This window comes from Bombina bombina, chromosome 10 (assembly GCF_027579735.1).
Source record: "Bombina bombina isolate aBomBom1 chromosome 10, aBomBom1.pri, whole genome shotgun sequence".
Taxonomy (NCBI): Eukaryota; Metazoa; Chordata; class Amphibia; order Anura; family Bombinatoridae; genus Bombina; species Bombina bombina.
The window spans coordinates 201,869,777-201,891,752 of record NC_069508.1 but is presented as its reverse complement, the minus strand read 5'-3'; the positions used below and the strand labels follow the sequence as shown (position 1 = coordinate 201,891,752).

Sequence of the window (21,976 nt, the reverse complement as noted above, 5' to 3'; positions counted from 1 at the left end):
GAAATAAGTTGTATCAATAATTGCTCAGATCAGAAAAAAACTAAATATGTAATTATAGGCTATGAGCATTGCATTATAAATCATCTCATCATTATTTGTAAAGTGTCGAATTATCCCATTTCCTTAGTTATTCTGTGCTGAAGAGAGACCTAGGTAGGCGTCTGAGCACTATATGGCAGGAAACAGTGCTGCCCTCTAGTGCTCTTGCAAAACTGCTGCCATATAGTGCTCCAGACACGTGCACGCTCCAGAGCTTACGTCCCTGCTTTTCAGCAAAATATACCAAGAGAATGAAGAAAAATAGAAAGTTGTTTAAAATTGCTGCTCTGTCTGATTCATGAAAGAAATAACTGGCAGTAAAGTATTTTATTGCACGTTACAAAATATATATATTTTATTTAACAGCAGTATATTCTCGAAGTAAGCCATGTTCTGAATGGCCTCACTGAAGAGGCCTATGGGAGGCAGAAACGATTGTCTGGGGTTGCCATTTTCCTTGTTCAGAGGAGAATTGCCTGGTATTAAGGGCCTAGACTGACCTTGTTAGGGGGCTGATATACTTCACAAAAGTTCTCCTCTGTGAAAAGCACAATTTGGCTAAAAGAGGCTATGCCCAGGTGGGGACCATGCCATAGAACAAGCCACTGAGCTGCTGTTCGTTCCTGGCAGATCTCTAATCTTTCTCTATGTATTTAGATTATATTTGTGTTTATACCAACACAGTTGAAGTATGTATCTTTTATATTGAGAAAAAAAACTGTGCTAAGGCTAAGTTGGACCATCACTCAGTCGGCACTTATGGCTGAGCACTGGGCGTTGCTAAAGGGGGCACTAGCTCCCACCTGCAAAATGGCCTCCCTTGTACCCCCTCAACCGTGAACCAGAAAGGGAAGGGGGGCTGAGACAGACTGTAAGAGAAGAGACACCCAAGCCAGGATTGGCACTTCAGGACTTCAGGAGGTGAGTTATAAGTAATATAATCAGTAAGTAATCGCTCTATTCCTAGTAATCGCTATATATTTATGGGTTTCAGATGCCAGGGGAAAAACAACAACAAATTCCTTAAGCCTTAAATGTTTTTTTTAATCTCTTATTTTAAAATAAATTATATTTTTTGTGGGCTCCTACAAGTATTGTGGGCCCTGGGCACTGACGGTACTGTACGTAATGGGTCGGCCCTGCTACTAGTGTCAGGAATTTGCTACAGTTATGTTAATTAACTGGTAACACAAGTATTTAAATAGCTAATAATATAACACACAGTTTCATTACTCATGCTATGTAAGGATACAAATGTATTGTTACAAGTCGGTAACCCGTTCTGTGGCAAGCTGGACCTATCAGCTTCAATGGGAGGGCTTGAGCCAGTTACCAGATTAAAATTAAATGGCATATTGCCAATTTCTTAAAACCGCATTATTAAAGGATTGGAAACGTCCATACAAAAGATCTATTCACGGAACGTTAGCAAATAGATAGTCATTAGTATAAACTGGAAACCTGATACATATAATTCCCTGTGAGAATAGTATTGTCCAGACTAAAATACAGCTAAACATTACATTTTTAGACACTGAATACAACAAATGATTAAAGGGACAGTCTACTTGATTTCATTGTTATTGATAAAAAGATAGATAACGCCTTTACTACCCTTTCTCCAGCTTTGTACAACCAACATTGTTATATTAATATACTTTATAACCTCTAAGATTGTAACATTGCCTGTTTCTAAGCCCCTGCAAGCCACCCCTTATCTCTGGCCTTTTAAAAAAAAAAAAAAAAAAAACTTTTTACAATCTTACATGACAGGCAGACAGTGCTAGTTCATGTGTGCCATATAGATAATATTGTGCTCACTCCAATTGAGAATGATAATGGGTTCCCAAGATGCAGCACCAATTGGCTAAAATGTAAGCTTGTGAAAAACTAAAAAAGCACTGAAATAAGGGGGTAATCACTGAGGTAAAAATGATATTATTATAACTGTGTTGGTTATGCAAAACTGGGGAATGATAAATAAAGGGATTATCTATCTTTTTAAACAATAACAATTCTCTTAAACTATGCAATTAACATGCGCTTTGGATAACTTAAGTAACATTTATAAATGACAGAGAATGTTATAATTTTGCAAAGCATTACACTGCCCCCTGGCTACTTTATAATGCCCCGTGGCTACTTTATTATGCCCCCCGGCTACTTTATAATGCCCCGCGGCTACTTTATAATGCCCCCCGGCTACTTTATAATGCCCCCCAGCTACTTTATTATGCCCCCCGGCTACTTTATAATGCCCCCAGGCTTTATGTTTTGTGAAGAACGCTGCATTACTGTCTCTGTTGTAAGAATCTAGACCACCACCGATCTTATATACAGGAGGAAGAACCCGGAAATCCCCCACCTTCCAGAGAGACCAAAGAGCCACACATTTTTCAGATAGACCCTAAATTTCATTCTCCCTGCACCCCAGAAAGAATGTTACCTCTTTTTCTTTAAGAACAGCCTCTTGTTTATCTTGCACGGCCTTCATTTCATATGCCAAGGTATCCGCTCGCTTTGATTCCAAAGAAAGTTTATTATGAAGATCTTGAACCTTAAAAGGGACATGAAACACTTTGAGATTATAGTAAAAATGTCTAATTGTGCCTAGTAAAAACAACTTTGCAACATGCAATCATTATTAATTTTGCTGGTCTTTGTTGTAAAACACCTTACAATTGTGCTTGTTCAAAGTTCCCTAACAAAAAGGCTGAAAAGCAAACTCTCGGCTAGATTAAGAGTTTTGCGTTATGGCTCATAACGCTGCTTTTTCACTACCGCTGCTATTACGAGTCTTTTAGGTATAGCTGTACCGCATACCTTTTTGGCTGTAACGCAACATAACTACCGCACCTTTCAAAAAGTCCTTTTTCAATGAGACTTCCATAGCGCCGGTATTACGAGTTTTGCCTGGGAGGCCAAAAAGTGAGTGGTACAGGCTATACCGTCAAGATTCGTTCCGCCATCTAAAGTCAGTAGTTATGGATTTTGCGCTACAAAGCTATAGCATAAAACTCATAACTAAAGTGTTACAAAGTACACTAACACCCATAAACTACCTATTAAGCCCTAAACCGAGGCCCTCCCGCATCGCAAACACTATAATAAAAATATTATCCCCTAATCTGCTGCTCCGGACATCGCCGCCATTATAATAAACATATTAACCCCTAAACCGCCAAACTCCCGCATTGCAAACACTAGTTAAATATTATTAACCCCTAATCTGCCGCCCCCAACGTCACCGTCGCCACTATACTAAAGTTATTAACCCCTAAACCTAACCCTAAGTCTAACCCTAACACCCCTAACTTAAATATAAGTAAAATAAATAAAAATAAAAATGACTATCATTAACTAAATAATACCCATTTAAAACTAAATACCTATAAAATAAACCCTAAGCTAGCTACAATATAACTAATAGTTACATTGTAGCTAGCTTAGGTTTTATTTTATTTCACAGCTACGTTTGTATTTATTTTAACTAGGTAGATTAGTTAGTAAATAGTTATTAACTATTTACTAACTACCTAGTTAAAATAAATACAAATTTACCTGTAAAATAAAACCTAACCTGTCTTACACTAACAGCTAACATTACACTAAAATTAAATAAATTACATTAACTAAATTACAAAAAATAAAAAAGAAATTATCAAATATTTAAACTAATTACACTTAATCTAATAGCCCTATCAAAATAAAAAAGCCCCCTCAAAATAAAAACAAAACCCTAGCCTAAACTAAACTGCCAATAGCCCTTAAAAGGGCCTTTTGCGTGGCATTGCCCCAAAGAAATCAGCTCTTTTACCTGTAAAAAAAAAAAATACAAACAACCCCCCAAAAGTAAAACCCACCACCCACACAACCAACCGCCCCCCAAAAAAAACTACCTAAGAAACCTAAGCTCCCCATTGCCCTGAAAAGGGCATTTGGATGGGCATTGCCCTTAAAAGGGAATTTTGCTCTTTTTCTGTCCCTAAGCTAAAAATAAAATCCCAAGAAACCCTTAAAAAAACCCTGGGGGGCGGAGCCGGCAGAGGAAGAACATGGCCGCATGTTAGAGAAGCAAACTTGTGGTGAAGACTTACTAAAGAAACTTCGGAGAGATAATAAGCAAGCAGTGCCTACAGACTCCTCAGCGCAACGCCTCATCTCGAGAGGCCGGGATTGAGGCCTAGGAAGAAATCGGCAAGCTAACAGTTGGCGACACAGGCAGTTAGCAGACAGCAGCATCATTGCAGTGCAGCTTGGAGGGGACACAAGACCCGACAACTGAGCCCAACAGGCTATCTGGGAGACTTGCTGGAAAACATTTACATGCAGAACAGGCATGGCCAATCCCAAAGCTGACCGCAGGTACATGTGAACTTTACACGCTATTGCTGTTAAGAGTGTACACAACAGAGGGTAGCCCGGGCACCTTTTCACCCCTACAGCACAAACTATACTTTACTATTGCCTGCCACAACGCCTGACCATCACCCAAGCATCAGGGTACACAGTACCTGGCGACCCAAGCTAGCACATGGCATATGAAAACTGCAGGGAGATATGACATCATTTTCTATACAAGGCCACATAAGACCAGACTCTGCTTTGAGTTTAAGCCTATAGTAACACAATTCCAGAAAAAGAGGTTTAGAGAGACCGTCCTAATAATTCTGATTTGCCAGGGCCTGTATACTGTTGAGACCTTACTACCAGGCCCTGCAACAATAATATCTATAACCATATTGAAAAGCATCCCCCGGCTATCAGTTATCAGGATACACAGGTGGCACTACAAATAAGCAACATGGCATCACGCAACAAACAAAAAGCAGATAAAACAGCTAAACCATCTGCTACCTCAGCTAGCAAGTTAAATGCATTCTTCAAGCCCTATGATGGGTCAAACCCCACTAACATGAGCATGGCTCTTGAGGACCATACAGACAGAATAGAGAGCAACTCACATGACAGAGATGAACAGATCATACCACTCACTAAAGCAGATCTCAACAAGCTGCCCACGAAAGAGGATCTTTCTTATTTTATGACCCAGGTCAATCAAGCCATCAAAGATGGTCTGGCTGAAGTGAAAAGAGAGGTCACCACACTGGGGCATAGAGTTATGCAATTGGAGGAACAAGTAGAAGACACATCTAAGACTTCAGATAATATGGCAACAGCCATAGAACAACAGATTACTGTGATTCTGCAATTACAGGCTCAAGTGGAAGATCTTGATAATCGAGGTAGACGCCAGAACCTCCGCATTAGGGGAGTACCGGAGCAAATACATCAAACACAGATAGTTTCATACCTGCAAAACCTCTTCAAATACCTATTAGACCTGAAAGCAGATGAAACCATATTACTTGACAGAGCCCATAGAGCCCTGAGAGCCCGACCCTCTAAAACAGCACCCCCAAGAGACATTGTTCTGTGCTGCCATAAATTTGCAGACAAAGAAAGAATATTACAGGCAGCACGGAAGAAATCACCCATCACCTTTGGAGATGACACCATACAAGTGTATGCAGATCTTAGCAACCTAACCTTAGCGAAACGCAAAGAGACACACTACCTGACTATGCACTTATCGGATCTAGATATCCCATATAGATGGGGGTTCCCATTTGCCATAAAAGTGATAAAATAAGACAAAGGTTATAGCTACAGAGACCCTGAAGATCTAGAAACATTTTGTAAACAACTGGAGATCCCACAACCTTCTCTTCCATCATTGAAAAGTAGGGAACCAGGAGACAGATCCCACACCAACCTACCACCGAGACCACAGCGTCCAGAATGGACGACAGTTCCTAAAAAACGAAGGAACACACCAAACAGCCCTCCTATTCGGAATGGTGATGAGCAGGATCCAACCTGAAACTGTTTCCTGTAGATCCTAGATCTCTCCTTACTATTAACCGGAGGCTGTGGAAGGGCCACAGAACACTTCCACTCCATCTAAACTTGGACTATGACCCTTGAGATGTAATTAGTTTGTTGATACTCTAGTTCATAGAGCATAGGCTCTTACATAATTGTTCTTTGATTGAAGCTGTAAAGGTTTTTCCAATCAGTTAAACATGAGAAAATGATTTGACACCATAATTGCAGGTATGGACAAGTTGACCATCTACTAACCATCACCCCTCTGCCCAATCCCCGCCCCTGAGACTGAGCTGGCTGGTTTTTCCCCATTTTTCTTGTCCTTCCAGCTTTCGCCACTTCTTTTTAAACCAGCCGCTCATTTCCCCCTCCCCTCCCACCCCTAGTAGAAACTAAGACTACTGATTTTCTTTTCTTTTTATATATTTATTTCTGGGATATATTGTACAACCCAAAAAAGTATGACTCAAGTTGTGCACAACGTAATTTCCAAGAAAATTGTGTTGTGTATGTTAAGTTATGTTGTTACTTTTATTCTTTTGTTTGTCAGTACCGCTATAACTAAGAGGGAATTGCCGCACTACTCCACTTCTTTTCCTTTTATCTGTTCCTTCGGACCCAACTGCACTCTCCCTAACGGACGAATGCAACTTCTCTGTGACCAGCTACAAAGGGTAAGATCTTTCCACTACACCCAATATATCCACACATGACGGATACGACTTTGACGATAATATCACAAAATGTAAAGGGACTTAATTCACCCACAAAGAGATCTGTTGCTCTTAGATGTTTTGCTAGACACAAAGATTCAATTGTTTTTTTTCAAGAGACCCATTTTATGGGAACCGCAGAGTCCAGATTTTCATCCAAATCGCACCCCATATGGTTTTTTAACTCTCTAGCCGACAAAAAGAAAAATGGGGTTGGAATTTTAATTAATAAAAATATCCACTTTAAGCTACTTAACAAAGTAACAGATGAGGATGGTAGAATACTTATCCTAATAGGCACCCTATTTAACAACCCAGTGATGCTTGTGAATGTGTATGCCCCTAATAGTGGCAAATATAAATTCTTTAACCGGCTTTGTAAATTAGTCTCAGATAACAAGAAAGGGACCCTGATTTTGCGTGGGGATTTAAACGCCATCTTAGACCTTAAATTGGACTCTTCCTCAAGAAACCCCCTCTCTCAAGCACAACCCCCCAATTGTTTGACTCAACTAGGACTGATAGATATTTGGAGAATACAACACAATACCCAAAGAAACTATACCTTTTATTCTCACCCTTGGGCAGTTTACACTAGAATAGACTATTTGTTAATTGACAGAAACCACCTCACCTTAGCCACTGATTCTGCTATTCAACCGACCTCCTGGTCTGACCACTCACAGATCAGTATAGACCTGAAATGGCCCAACCACCCCATCACACCATTCATATGGAAAATGGAAGACTCGCTCCTCCATGATCCAGCTACTAGAGTGGCGCTCACAAAATCTTTACAAGACTATTTTCAACTTAATATTTCACAGGAGTGGAGCCCAACACCATATGGGAAGCCCATAAGGCTGTCCTGAGGGGGGAATGCATTAAGCATTCGGCGTTCAGGAGAAAAACATATCATGAAACAATGGCAACCCTGACCTCACTACTAAGAAACTTGGAGCTCAAACATAAAAACCACTACATATGCCCAATTATTAAAAACCAGGCAAAACCTCAACAACATACTTATGAAAGAAGCACAAAGAAAAGCACTTAACATTAGGAAGTTATATGCGTATGAAGGAAATCAAGCAGGCCCACTATTAGCAAAACTCTTAAAAACACAAACACTCAGATCCCAAGTCAACAAATTGGTGACGACAGATCACCAAAATCTATATGATAGCAAACAGATAACCAATTACTTTAGTAAATTCTATTCTAAATTATATAACCTAGACTATGAACACTCGCCTGAATACTTATATTGTATGCGGGGCTACATAAGAGGAGCAGACCTCCTGACACTAGATCAGACACAAAAGGAAACCCTAGAGACACCCATTTCACTATTAGAAGTGCTCAAGGCGATAACAGACTTGCCCTCAGGGAAAAGCCCAAGCCCAGACGGCTTCACTAATGCTTACTATAAATCCTTCAGGGACATACTGGCACCACATTTACTCTGCTTATTTAACACGCTAAACGATAACTGCACATTATCTCAGGACATGTTGATGGCGCACATCTCAGTAATTCCCAAACCCAATAAAGACCCCACTGATCCCGGTAGCTACAGACCTATATCCCTCTTAAATACAGACGTCAAGATCCTGAGCAAGATATTGGCCGCTCTAATTAACAGAATCCTACACTCCCTAATACACACTGATCAAGTGGGCTTTGTCCCTGGGAGGGAAGCTAGGGACAAAACAATCAGAGCAGTTACCCTGGCCCTTCACGCTAAACATAACGAGATCCCAATGGATGCCGAAAAGGCATTCGACCGCATCAACTGGGAATTCCTCAAAGAAACATTAATATCCCAAGGATTTGTGATTAAAATGCTAACGCGTATATTTAGTTTATACTCCCACCCCACGACTAGAGTCAAAGCAAACGGAATGCTATCGGACCCCTTCAGCATCCATAATGGAACTAGGCAAGGCTGCCCCCTTTCACCAATACTGTTTATTCTCACCATGGAGGTCCTAGCAACATATGTTAGACAGGATAAAGAAACAGAAGGAATTCCCATTGGCCCACATAATTTTAAGATTGCCATGTATGCAGACGACATCTTGTTCACAATTGCAAATCCCCTTTCAAGTATCCCAAAAGTATTAAATCAAATAGATATCTTTGGCAGATTCTCAAACTTTTTAGTAAACACACAAAAATCAGAGATATTAAACGTCTTCCTCCCGGCCGCCTCCTTTCACTCCTTAAAAGATATTTGCCCCCTAAAACTCCAAGAGAAATCCCTGAAATACCTTGGCTTACAAATCTCCCCTAATATGACACAACTCTTTGATGAGAATTACCTGGCACTTTCGCGCAACATACAAATAGATTTTAATACATGGACAACTAAACCGATCACATGGTGGGACAGAACCCAATGCGTTAAAATGACCACTTTGCCCAGGATCTTGTACCTGTTCCAGACCCTCCCAATCCCAGTGCCCAGATGGTTTACAGCACAAATTCAAAAACACATTAACCTATTCATATTGGGGAAAGTCAAGCCCAGGATAAGTAGGGATAGTTTATACAGATCATACGGAAATGGAGGACTGGGCCTACCATGCATAGCAGACTATCTAGACGCAATACCATTACAAAGAGTGATGGATTGGCATAGATCCAAAGACTCCAAGGCATGGGTGGCAATAGACTCACATATACTTAAAGCCCCAGAAGTAGGGGCTCTCTGTTGGGTCCCCAAAGACCTTAGACCACCCCAATGCACAGAATTAGCAATACATAGCGGAGTGTTTGAGTCATGGGACTCGATCATTAAAAAGAGGAAATACATATCAAGTACATGCTCACCAATGTTCCCAATCCCCAGAAATGCGGAATTGATAGGAGGTTTGGATAAGGGCCAAAGGAGACTAACAGAATGGGACTATACTACTCCATTAAGAGAATTCTCTAAACAAGGGAAACTTAGGAGGAGAGAGGAGTTCGCTGACATAGCAGGAGGTAGATACACTAGCTGGCTAAAATATTCTCAATTAGTTCACTTTGTACACACTTCCCCTTTTAGACAAGACTACATGAGAGAACCCACTCCATTTGAGAGCTATTGTTCAACTAAAGGAACGAACAAGCTAACCAACCCCCCTCCTACACACTTCACTGGCAGACTGACTTAGGAAACGATTTACTAGGGGAAGAATGGAAAAAGATTTTCACACAAAGAGGGCCTCGACCTCCCCTCAATCTTTGGAAATTAACTTTAAGGTGTTATCACGCTGGTACCTCACCCCCCTTAGGCTACAATCTATTTATCCAGAAACTTCAGGGAAATGCTGGCGAGGTTGCGACGCTAGAGGAAATTATCTCAACATGTGTTGGAATTGCCCCAAAGTTCAACCCCTATGGAAGGGAGTGGAACAGTACTTTAGATCACTATTAAATAGAGATTTCTCTCTAACACCTAGAATTGCCCTGCTGAATGACTTACCAGGGATCCCTTGTAAACTCAGACTCACCCTGCTTCAGATAGGCCTAACGGGAGCTAAAACACTAATAGCTCTGTACTAGAAAACTCCCCACACACCGACAATAAAAAATGGACAGACAAAGTAGCAGACTTGCTAATACTGGAAGAATACGGTTACACCAAAAGAAGAAAACTACACTTCCTAGCTGACATAAGATTCCTGTGGGAAGATGGAGTGGGACGTTTGGACTCATACCGCACGAGCCTTGACCCTTGAAACACTGACTAGCCACAGATGTTCTGACACCGTTCTGTCTTTTTTTCTTTCTTCCTCTCCCCCCTTCCTCTCAGAGACCAGGTGGGGAGTTGGGCGAGACTAAAAGAGGAGTGCTGAGTATCAATCATCTCAATATGAAACAAAAGAAGTGGAGACACATAGTTCACACAGTTTTCTTTTTTCTTATTACACTTCCCTCAGGATTCAGAAACAAATTTAAATGTATTATTGTAAGCGGCTGACAATTAATTTACTTTATATTTGTTGTTGTTTGTTTGTTTATTTCAACTGAGTACTACCCGACCAGATATTAACCCTAAATCAAACTAAAAATGTAGAAGATGGAATATAGCAAATGCATTTGGGTTATGGCCGGGTCTAGGCTTATATAACAATGCTGTTTCAACAACTTGTAACCAAAAATGTAAAACTTATACATGAAAATAAATAAAAAGTAAAAAAAAACAAAAAAAAACCTAACACTAACCCCAGAAGATCCACTTACAGTTTTTGAAGACTGGACATCCATCCTCATCCAAGCAGGCAGAAGTCCTTATAAAAGCGGCAAGAAGTCCTCAACGAAGCCGGGAGAAGTCTTCATCCAAGCAGCAAGAAGTCGTCCTCAAGGCAGGCAGAAGTCTTCATTCAGACGGCATCTTCTATCTTCATCCTTCCGACGTGGAGTGGCTCCATCTTCAAGACATCCGGCGTAGAGCATCCTCTTCTTTCGACTCCTCTTGAAGAATGAAGTTTCTTTTAAATGACGTCAACCAAGATGGTGCCCCTTGAATTCCGACTGATTGATAGAATTCTATCAGTCAATCGGAATTATAGGGTAAACAATCCTATTGGCTGATGCAATCAGCCAATAGTATTGAGCTTGTATTGAGCTTGCATTCTATTAGCTGTTCCAATCAGCCAATAGAATGCGAGTTCAATCCTATTGGCTGATTGGATTAGCCAATAGGATTGAAGCTCAATACTATTGGCTGATTGCATCAGCCAATAGGATTTTTTACCCTTTAATTTCGATTTCAATCAGCCAATCGGAATTCAGGGGACGCCATCTTGGATGACGCCATTTAAAGGAAACTTAATTCTTCAAGAGGAGTCGAAAGAAGAGGATGCTCCGCGCTGGATGTCTTGAAGATGGAGCCGCTCCACGTCGGAAGGATGAACATAGAAGATGCCGTCTGGATGAAGACTTCTGCCCGCCTTGAGGACGACTTCTTGCCGCTTGGATGAAGACTTCTCCCGGCTTCGTTGAGGACTTCTTGCCGCTTCGATGAGGACTTCTGCCCGCTTGGATGAGGATGGATGTCCGGTCTTCAAAAACTGTAAGTGGATCTTCGGGGGTTAGTGGGTGGGTTTTATTTTTAGCTTAGGGACTTTGGGCACAGAAAAAGAGCTAAATGCCTTTTTAAGGGCAATGCCCATCCAAATGTCTTTTTCAGGGCAATGGGGAGCTTAGGGTTTTTAGGTAGGTTTTTTTAAGAGGGTTGGTTGTGTGGATGGTGGGTTTTACTGTTGGGGGGTTGTTTGTAATTTTTTTTACAGGTAAAAGAGCTGATTTCTTGGGGCAATGCCCTGCAAAAGGCCATTTTAAGGGCTATTGACAGTTTAGCTTAGGCTAGGTTTTTTTTTATTTTTGGGGGTCTTTTTTTATTTTGATAGGGCTATTAGATTAGGTGTAATTAGTTTAAATATTTGATAATTTCTTTTTTATTTTTTGCAATTTAGTGTATTTATTTTTTTGGAATTTAGTTAATTGTATTTAATTAATGTAATTTACTTAATTTTAATGTGTAATGTTAGGTGTTAGTGTAACTTAGGTTGGGTTTTATTTTACAGGTAAATTTGTATTTATTTTAACTAGGTAGTTAGTAAATAGTTAATAACTATTCACTAACTAATCTACCTAGTTAAAATAAATACAAACTTAGCTGTGAAATAAAAATAAAACCTAAGATAGCTACAATGTAACTATTAGTTATATTGTTGCTAGCTTAGGGTTTATTTTATAGGTAAGTATTTAGTTTTAAATAGGAATTATTTAGTTAATGATAGGAATTTTTATTTTGATTTATTTTAATTATATTTAAGTTAGGGGTGTTAGGGTTAGACTTAGGGTTAGGTTTAGGGGTTAATAACTTTAGTAAAGTGGCGGCGGTGACGTTGGGGGCGGCAGATTAGGGGTTAATAAATTTATGTAGGGGGCGGCGACATTGGGGGCGGCAGATTAGGGGTTAATAAGTGTAATGTATGTAGCGACAACATTGGGGGCAGCAGATTAGGGGTTAATAAGTGTAATGTAGGTAGCGGCGATGTCGGGGGTGGCAGATTAGGGGTTAATAAGTGTAATATAGGTGTCGGCAATGTCAGGGGCAGCAAGTTAGGGGTGTTCAGAGTCGGGGTTTATGTTAGGGTGTTAGGTGTAAACATACATTTTCTTTCCCCATAGGAATCAATGGGGCTGCGTTATGGAGCTTTACGCTCCTTTATTGCAGGTGTTAGGCTTTTTTTTAGCCGGCACTCCCCATTGATGCCTATGGGGAAATCATGCACGAGCACGTAAAACCAGCTCAAAGCAGCGCTGGTATTTGTGTGCGGTATGGTGCTCAACGCAACCATATTGCCCGCTAACGCAGGTTTTTGGAAACCTGTAATAGCAGCGCTATTAAAGGTGAGCGGTGGAAATAACTTGCAAGTTATTAGCGAGCCACTCATAACGTAAAACTCGTAATCTGGTCGTCTGTAACTTATGTTTCCTTCAAAATGCCTAAACTAGCTACATACTGTGCAGTGATTGCTTAGAACAGCGGAAAACAAATTTGCAGCTAGCCCTCATTGGCCACAATTAATGGAGAAAAGATTAACACTCACTGAGTACCCACATTTTGCAAATCATTAATATATAAAGTTTTAAATTATTTCAAAAATGTTTATATTTTATGTGCTTTGCAATTCATTCCTTAAAGGGACGCTAAATCCAATTTTTATTCTTTAATAATTCAGATAAAGCAGCAATTTTAAGCAACTTTCTAATTTACTTCTATATTCAAATTTTCTTTGTTCTCTTCCTATCTTTTTTTAAAAAGAAGGAATGTAAAGCTTAGGTGACGGCCCAATTTTGGTTCAGAACTTGGGTTACGCTTGCTTATTGGTGGTTAAATGTAGCCATCAATAAGCAGGCGCTTTTGTTTGTCCTTAAAGGGACATGAAACCCAAAACTTTTCTTTCATGATTAAGATAGAACATATAAGTTTAAATAATTTTGAAATGTATTCAGTTTTCTTCTTTCCCTTGGTATCCTTTGTTGAATGCATACCTGGGTAGGCTCATGATCAGCAATGTATTTTGGGAGCTGATTGGTGGTTGCACATAAATGGCTCACCAGAAGTGTTCATCTAGCTCCCAGTAGTGCACTGCTGCTCCTTTAACAAAAGATACCAAGAGAACAAAGCAAATGTGATAATATAAGAAAATGGTAAAGTTGTTTTAAATCACCACATGCTCTATCTGAATAATGAAGGAAAATGTTTGGGTTCCATGTCCCTTTATTATCTTCCCATTGTGTCTGTTTATAACCAGCTGCAAATTATTAAATGTAGGGACAATGTTCCTCTGGGTTTATATTTGTATTTGAAAAAAAACAAACCCTTTTTGCATATTGAAACCACAACCCCTTGTTCTCGACAACATGCCAAATGAAACGGACTAAGCCTACAGGACATCAGACCTCATTATCTTATTTGTCTCTATACACAAAGTTCTCCTTATCTTATCTCTCTATTTACACAACGACCAATAGAAGTACTACAATTTTTGCAATCTTGCAATCCCTCCACTTTGAGGTTGATTTCTACTCATGGTTCTTGTTTATATTGCTATTTTATATAGAATAATGATGGTTACAGCAGGCAAAAGCAGATATTTCAAATGACAAAATAAAAGTAAGAAGAAATTTGTAAACAATTTGATACACTCCAGCAGGTAAAATGCATATTAAGAACACATTTAATGAGAGACAAATCTATAGTATAATGTCCCTTTAATGAGCTGATTTTGGTTAGATTTGACCCTACGGGTGTTCTCACCTGTCGTTTGTACGTTTCAAGCTGAGCACGAGCAACATTTGCCTTCTTTAGCTCATCTTCCAAGGTTACTGTATTGTGCATATACATTAAATTTGTGTCCTCCAGAGACTTCACTTGTCTGCGTAGGTCTGCGAGGTCCTCCAGCTTCTTGCGATACACCTCCATGGAAGACTCCAGTTTTGCAGCTTTATCTGCAGTAGCTCTGCAAGAGGTAGGAAGGTTATCAAATGCCCCCTCACTTGCACCTTAGCTTAGATGCCGCTAATATCTGAATAGTGTTATACATGAAAATATTTATCAGTGGAACTGGTTCTAAAGGGATTCATCTGTGTTTGAGAAAAGAATACATGAAGAAAAAGCCAAAACTGGGTCCTTACTTCTTTGCCAATCAACGGTTTATTCTGTGCTGAACATACAGATTACAGGTACATTCCCAGCGATCTGATGCGTTTCGCTCATGCGTAAATGCGCTTCATCAGAGACCATTGTTAGCCCTCATAGACACATTTAAATAATCAATGGTACCTAATGAGACAAGTGATAACACAATTGCTATTTGCTAAGTACTGAATTGTATTCTAATTTGTATTTTTTGGATTAATACTTGTCTCTTATTATTTATATAGTTTAACTCCACTGTTTATACTTTTTCTATGTGGCTTAATCACAGATAATGTTTCTTACTACTAATATTAAAATAATCAATTTGCTGTCTTAATTTACAATTGTTTCTTTAAAATTCAGTATATGTGATGTTATATTTTTAATTTTAGTTTACCTTTTACTTGGGGGTTGTTTTAACACATTAAATATATATTAAGACTCTGTGTGTGAGTAATGATGGCATGTTTACTGATGTCTTGACAAGGATATTTCTATATGGAATAACAATTAAAAATGAGTAAATAAGTTATAACCTGATTCACTTTCCACATTAAAAATCATGTGGTGTGACTTTGTCTATTATGAGCAATTGTTGACTTAAATATATCTACATACTCGTCCATAATTAACAAGTTTATCTCATTATTTCATATCTTATTTTTTCTCTTTTTTTCATCATAGTTTGTCCTATTGTATCCCATATAATGACTGATTTTCTCCTGTTGCTCTTATGTTGAGGTATTTTATTCAACATAGAGGTTAACGTTGTACCTTCTGTTAATACCCTGTGGTACTCTGGTTTCTCGTGTGAAGATCCAATATACTTCTCTTTGGAGTAGGTATTGGAGCCTATCTCCTCCTAGAGGATCTTTTCTTACTTGCTCTATGCCCACAAACGAGAAATGTGATGTGCCCTCGCCATGTATATGAAAATGTTTTGCTTTGGGGTTTCTTAGGACCTCCACTTCTATAGAGATTAGGTGTTCCCTGATCTTCTCTTTTAAGGGGCGTGTTGTAATACCTACATATTGTTTAAAACAATGACCACAGGTTATAAGATATAAGTAAGTAGAGGTACGGTCTATTCTACTTTGTATCCTGAAGACTTGACTAGTCTGGGTGGATATGAATGTTTTCACATATGAACAGCTTTTACATTTATTTATATATTCAAAATTTTACCAGGAAGGATACATTGAGATTTCTTTCATTTTCAAGTATGTCCTGGCCCTGGGTCCACAAAACATTGCATTGATACAATAGGGTACAATAAAATACAAAAACAATATTAATACACAATATGTGCAAAATTTAACATAGATCAGGTAGGAAATATATAATCAACCATGAAAACAGAATTTATGCTTACCTGATAAATTACTTTCTCCAACGGTGTGTCCGGTCCACGGCGTCATCCATAACTTGTGGGAATATCTCTTCCCCAACAGGAAATGGCAAAGAGTACAGCAAAAGCTGTCCATATAGTCCCTCCTAGGCTCCGCCCACCCCAGTCATTAGACCGACGGACAGGAGAAAAAACAGGAGAAACTATAGGGTGCCGTGGTGACTGTAGTTAAAGAAATAAATTTATCAAACCTGATTAAAAAACCAGGGCGGGCCGTGGACCGGACACACCGTTGGAGAAAGTAATTTATCAGGTAAGCATAAATTCTGTTTTCTCCAACATTGGTGTGTCCGGTCCACGGCGTCATCCATAACTTGTGGGAACCAATACCAAAGCTTTAGGACACGGATGAAGGGAGGGAGCCAATCAGGTTACCTAAACGGAAGGCACCACGGCTTGCAAAACCTTTCTCCCAAAGATAGCCTCCGAAGAAGCAAAAGTATAAAATTTGTAGAATTTGGCAAAAGTGTGCAGGGAAGACCAAGTCGCTGCCTTACATATCTGATCAACAGAAGCCTCGTTCTTGAAGGCCCATGTGGAAGCCACAGCCCTAGTAGAGTGAACTGTGACTCTTTCAGGAGGCTGCCGTCCGGCAGTCTCATAAGCCAATCGGATGATGCTTTTCAGCCAAAAGGAAAGAGAGGTAGCAGTAGCTTTTTGACCTCTCCTTTTACCAGAATAGACGACAAACAGAGAAGATGTTTGTCTGAAATCCTTTGTTGCTTCTAGATAAAACTTTAAAGCACGGACTACATCTAAATTGTGTAACAAACGTTCCTTCTTTGAAACTGGATTCGGACACAAAGAAGGCACAACTATTTCCTGGTTAATATTCTTGTTGGAAACAACTTTTGGAAGAAAACCAGGTTTTGTACACAAAACAACCTTATCTGAATGGAACACCAGATAGGGCGGAGTACACTGCAGAGCAGATAACTCAGAAACTCTTCTAGCAGAAGAAATAGCAACTAAAAACAAAACTTTCCAAGATAACAATTTATCCCCTTAATGACCACAATGTACTCTGTATGTCACTGGTCGTTAAGGGTTTTTTCAGGACATAATAGCACAAGTCTAGCAAGAACACACTATTAATCCACTCCCTCCAACAGGCTTTGTGGAATAGAGCAGTCTCAACGCTGGTGGCAAGACCGCGCTATAAAACAATCAAGTCCCAAAAAAAGGCCAGTGACATACAGGGTATGTCGCTGGTCCTTAAGGGGTTAATATCTATGGAATGTAAAGGTTCAAACGGAACCCCTTGGAGAACTGAAAGAACTAAATTTAAACTCCAGGGAGGAGTCAACGGCCTGTAAACAGGCTTGATCCTGACCAAAGCCTGAACAAAGGCTTGAACATCTGGCACAGCTGCCAGTCGTTTGTGTAACAAGACAGATAAAGCAGAAATCTGTCCCTTTAGAGAACTCGCTGATAATCCCTTATCCAAACCCTCTTGTAGGAAGGAAAGGATCCTAGGAATTTTAATCTTACTCCATGAGAATCCCTTGGATTCACACCAACAGATATATCTTTTCCATATTTTATGGTAAATCTTTCTAGTTACAGGTTTTCTGGCTTGTACCAGAGTATCTATCACAGAATCAGAAAACCCACGCTTAGATAAAATCAAGCGTTCAATTTCCAAGCCGTCAGCTGGAGAGAGACTAGATTTGGATGTTCAAATGGACCCTGTACCAGAAGATCCTGTCTCAAAGGTAGCTTCCATGGTGGAGTCGATGACATATTCACCAGATCTGCATACCAAGTCCTGCGTGACCACGCAGGAGCTATCAAAATCACTGAGGCCCTCTCCTGTTTGATCCTGGCTACCAGCCTGGGAATGAGAGGAAACGGTGGAAAAACATAAGCTAGGTCCAAGGCGCTACTAATGCATCCACTAGAGTCGCCCTGGGATCCCTGGATCTGGACCCGTAGCAAGGAACTTTGAAGTTCTGACGAGACGCCATCAGATCCATGTCTGGAATGCCCCATAATTGTGTCAACTGGGCAAATATCTCCGGGTGGAGTTCCCACTCCCCCGGATGGAATGTCTGACGACTCAGATAATCCGCCTCCCAGTTTTCCACTCCTGGGATGTGGATCGCAGATAGGTGGCAGGAGTGATCCTCCGCCCATTTTATGATCTTGGTCACTTCTCTCATCGCCAGGGAACTCCTTGTTCCCCCCTGATGGTTGATGTAAGCAACTGTCGTCATGTTGTCTGATTGGAATCTTATGAATCTGGCCTTTGCTAGCTGAGGCCAAGCTTTGAGAGTATTGAATATCGCTCTCAGTTCCAGAATGTTTATCGGGAGAAGAGATTCTTCCCGAGACCATAGACCCTGAGCCTTCAGGGAGTCCCAGACCGCGCCCCAGCCCACTAGACTGGCGTCGGTCGTGACGATGACCCACTCTGGTCTGCGGAAGCTCATTCCCTGGGACAGATGATCCTGGGTTAGCCACCAACGTAGTGAGTCTCTGGTCTTCTGATCTACTTGGATCACTGGAGACAAGTCTGTATAGTCCCCATTCCACTGTTTGAGCATGCACAGTTGTAATGGTCTTAGATGAATTCGCGCAAAAGGAACTATGTCCATTGCTGCAACCATCAATCCTACTACTTCTATGCACTGAGCTATGCAAGGTCGAGGAACAGAGTGAAGAACTTGACAAGCGTTTAGAAGCTTTGACTTTCTGACATCTGTCAGGAAAATCTTCATTTCTAATGAATCTATTATTGTCCCCAAGAAGGGGACTCTTGTCGACGGAGACAGGGAACTTTTTTCTATGTTCACCTTCCAGCCGTGAGATCTGAGATAGGCCAGAACGATGTCTGTGTGAGCCTTTGCCTTTGAAAGAGACGACGCTTGTATCAGAATGTCGTCCAAGTAAGGTGCCACTGCAATGCCCCTTGGTCTTAGAACCGCTAGAAGGGCCCCGAGTACCTTTGTGAAAATCCTTGGAGCAGTGGCTAGCCCGAATGGGAGAGCCACAAACTGGTAATGTTTGTCCAGAAAGGCGAACCTTAGGAACTGGTGATGATCTTTGTGGATAGGAATATGTAGATACGCATCCTTTAAATCCACGGTAGTCATAAATTGACCCTCCTGGATTGAGGGTAAAATCGTTCGGATAGTTTCCATTTTGAACGATGGTACTTTGAGAAATTTGTTTAGAATCTTTAAATCTAGGATTGGTCTGAAGGTTCCCTCTTTTTTGGGAACTACAAACAGATTTGAGTAAAACCCAGTCCTTGTTCCACAATTGGAACTGGGTGTATCACTCCCATTTTTAACAGGTCTTCTACACAATGTAAGAATGCCTGTCTCTTTATTTGGTTTAAAGATAAGTGAGACATGTGGAACCTTCCCCTTGGGGGTAGTTCCTTGAATTCCAGAAGATAACCCTGAGAAACTATTTCTAGTGCCCAGGGATCCTGAACATCTCTTGCCCAAGCCTGAGCAAAGAGAGAGAGTCTGCCCCTACTAGATCCGGTCCCGGATCGGGGGCTGCTCCTTCATGCTGTTTTGGTAGCAGCAGCAGGCTTCTTGGCCTGTTTACCCTTGTTCCAGCCTTGCATCGGTTTCCAAGCTGGTTTGGTCTGCGAAGCATTACCCTCTTGTCTAGAGGCTGCAGAGTTGGAGGCCGGTCCGTTCCTGAAATTGCGAAAGGAACGAAAATTAGACTTATTCTTGGCCTTGAAAGGCCTATCTTGTGGGAGGGCATGGCCCTTACCCCCAGTGATGTCTGAGATAATCTCTTTCAACTCTGGTCCAAAAAGGGTTTTACCCTTGAAGGGGATATTAAGCAATTTTGTCTTGGAAGATACATCCGCTGACCAAGACTTTAGCCAGAGCGCTCTGCGCGCCACAATTGCAAACCCAGAATTTTTCGCCTCTAATCTAGCTAACTGCAAAGCGGCATCTAAAATAAAGGAATTAGCTAACTTAAGTGCGTGTATTCTGTCCATAACCTCCTCATACGGAGTCTCTCTATTGAGCGACTTTTCTAGTTCCTCGAACCAGAACCACGCTGCTGTAGTGACAGGAACAATGCACAAAATAGGTTGTAGGAGGTAACCTTGCTGAACAAAAATCTTTTTAAGCAAATCCTCCAATTTTTTATCCATAGGATCTTTGAAAGCACAATTATCCTCGATAGGAATAGTAGTGCGCTTGTTTAGTGTAGAAACTGCCCCCTCGACCTTAGGGACTGTCTGCCATAAGTCCTTTCTGGGGTCGACCATAGGAAATAATTTCTTAAATATAGGAGGGGGAACAAAAGGTATGCCGGGCTTCTCCCACTCCTTGTTCACTATGTCCGCCACCCGCTTGGGTATAGGAAAAGCGTCGGGGTGCACCGGAACCTCTAGGAACTTGTCCATCTTACACAATTTTTCTGGAATGACCAGGTTGTCACAATCATCCAGAGTAGATAACACCTCCTTAAGCAGTGTGCGGAGGTGCTCTAATTTAAATTTAAAACATCAGGTTCTGCTTGTTGAGAAATTCTACCTGAATCTGAAATTTCCCCATCTGACAAAACCTCCCTCATGGCCCCTTCAGAATGGTGTGAGGGTATGACAGAACAATTATCATCAGCGCCCTCCTGCTCTACAGTGTTTAAAACAGAGCAATCGCGCTTTCTCTGAAATGCAGGCATTTTGGATAAAAAATTAGCTATGGAGTTATCCATTACTGTCGCCAATTGTTGCATAGTAACAAGCATTGGCGCGCTAGAATTACTAGGCGTCTCCTGCGTGGGCAAAACTGGTGTAGACACAGAGTGAGATGAAGTAGAACTATCTTTACTCTCTTCATCTGATGAACCATCTTGAGCAACCTTACTATCTGTGGCAGAACTGTCCTTACTTTGTTTGGACGCTATGGCACAATTATCACACAATTTGGAAGGGGGAGACACATTGGCTTCCATGCATACATAGCTTATCTGAAAGTACAGACATGTTAAACAGGCTTAAACTTGTCAATAAAGTACAAAAAAACGTTTTAATTAAAACCGTTACTGTCTCTTTAAATTTTAAACAGGGCACACTTTATTACTGACTATGTGAAAAACAATGAAGGAATTGTTCAAATTTTATCAAATTTTCGCCACAGTGTCTTAAAGCATTCAAATTATTGCACCCAAATTTTCAGAGCTTTAACCCTTAAAATGAAGAAACCGGAGCCGGTTACAGATTTAACCCCTCTACAGTCCCAGCTACAGCCTTTGCTGCGACTTTACCAAACCCAGGGGGGAATACGATACCAAATGAAGCCTTCTAGGAACCTTTTCAACTACTTTCAGATCCACACACATGCAGCTGCATGTCTTGCTCTCAAAAGTAACTGCGCAGTAATGGCGCGAAAATGAGGCTCAGCCTACTACAGTGAAGGCCCTTCCTGACTGAAAAGGTGTCTAAACCAGTGCCTGACGTTAAAAAACGTTCCCCAAAGCTTATAAGTGTGAAATTCAACTTCAATCTGTATAAAATGCCCAAATAAAGCAATCGATCTTGCCCATAAAAGTGTCTACCAGTTTTATAGCCCATATTAAGCCCTTTATTCTGTTTAAGACTAAGAAAATGGCTTACCGGTCCCCATGAGGGGAAATGACAGCCTTCCAGCATTACACAGTCTTGTTAGAAATATGGCTAGTCATACCTTAAGCAGAAAAGTCTGCTAACTGTTTCCCCCAACTGAAGTTATTTCATCTCAA

The 21,976-nt window shown here is 40.6% G+C and overlaps 1 protein-coding gene across 2 annotated transcripts in view; it reads right to left on the bottom strand.

Annotated features, from left to right (window-relative positions):
- The window catches only part of HOOK1 (hook microtubule tethering protein 1), a 174,055-nt gene that overhangs the window by 46,635 nt on the left and 105,444 nt on the right, over positions 1–21,976 (bottom strand). For both annotated transcript variants that reach the window (XM_053693629.1, XM_053693630.1), the window contains exons 11-12: positions 14,467–14,668; positions 2,486–2,596 (exon numbers count right to left, since the gene is read on the bottom strand). In XM_053693629.1, coding sequence (XP_053549604.1) covers positions 2,486–2,596; positions 14,467–14,668 — 313 coding nt within the window. The remainder of the gene's footprint in view (positions 1–2,485; positions 2,597–14,466; positions 14,669–21,976) is intronic.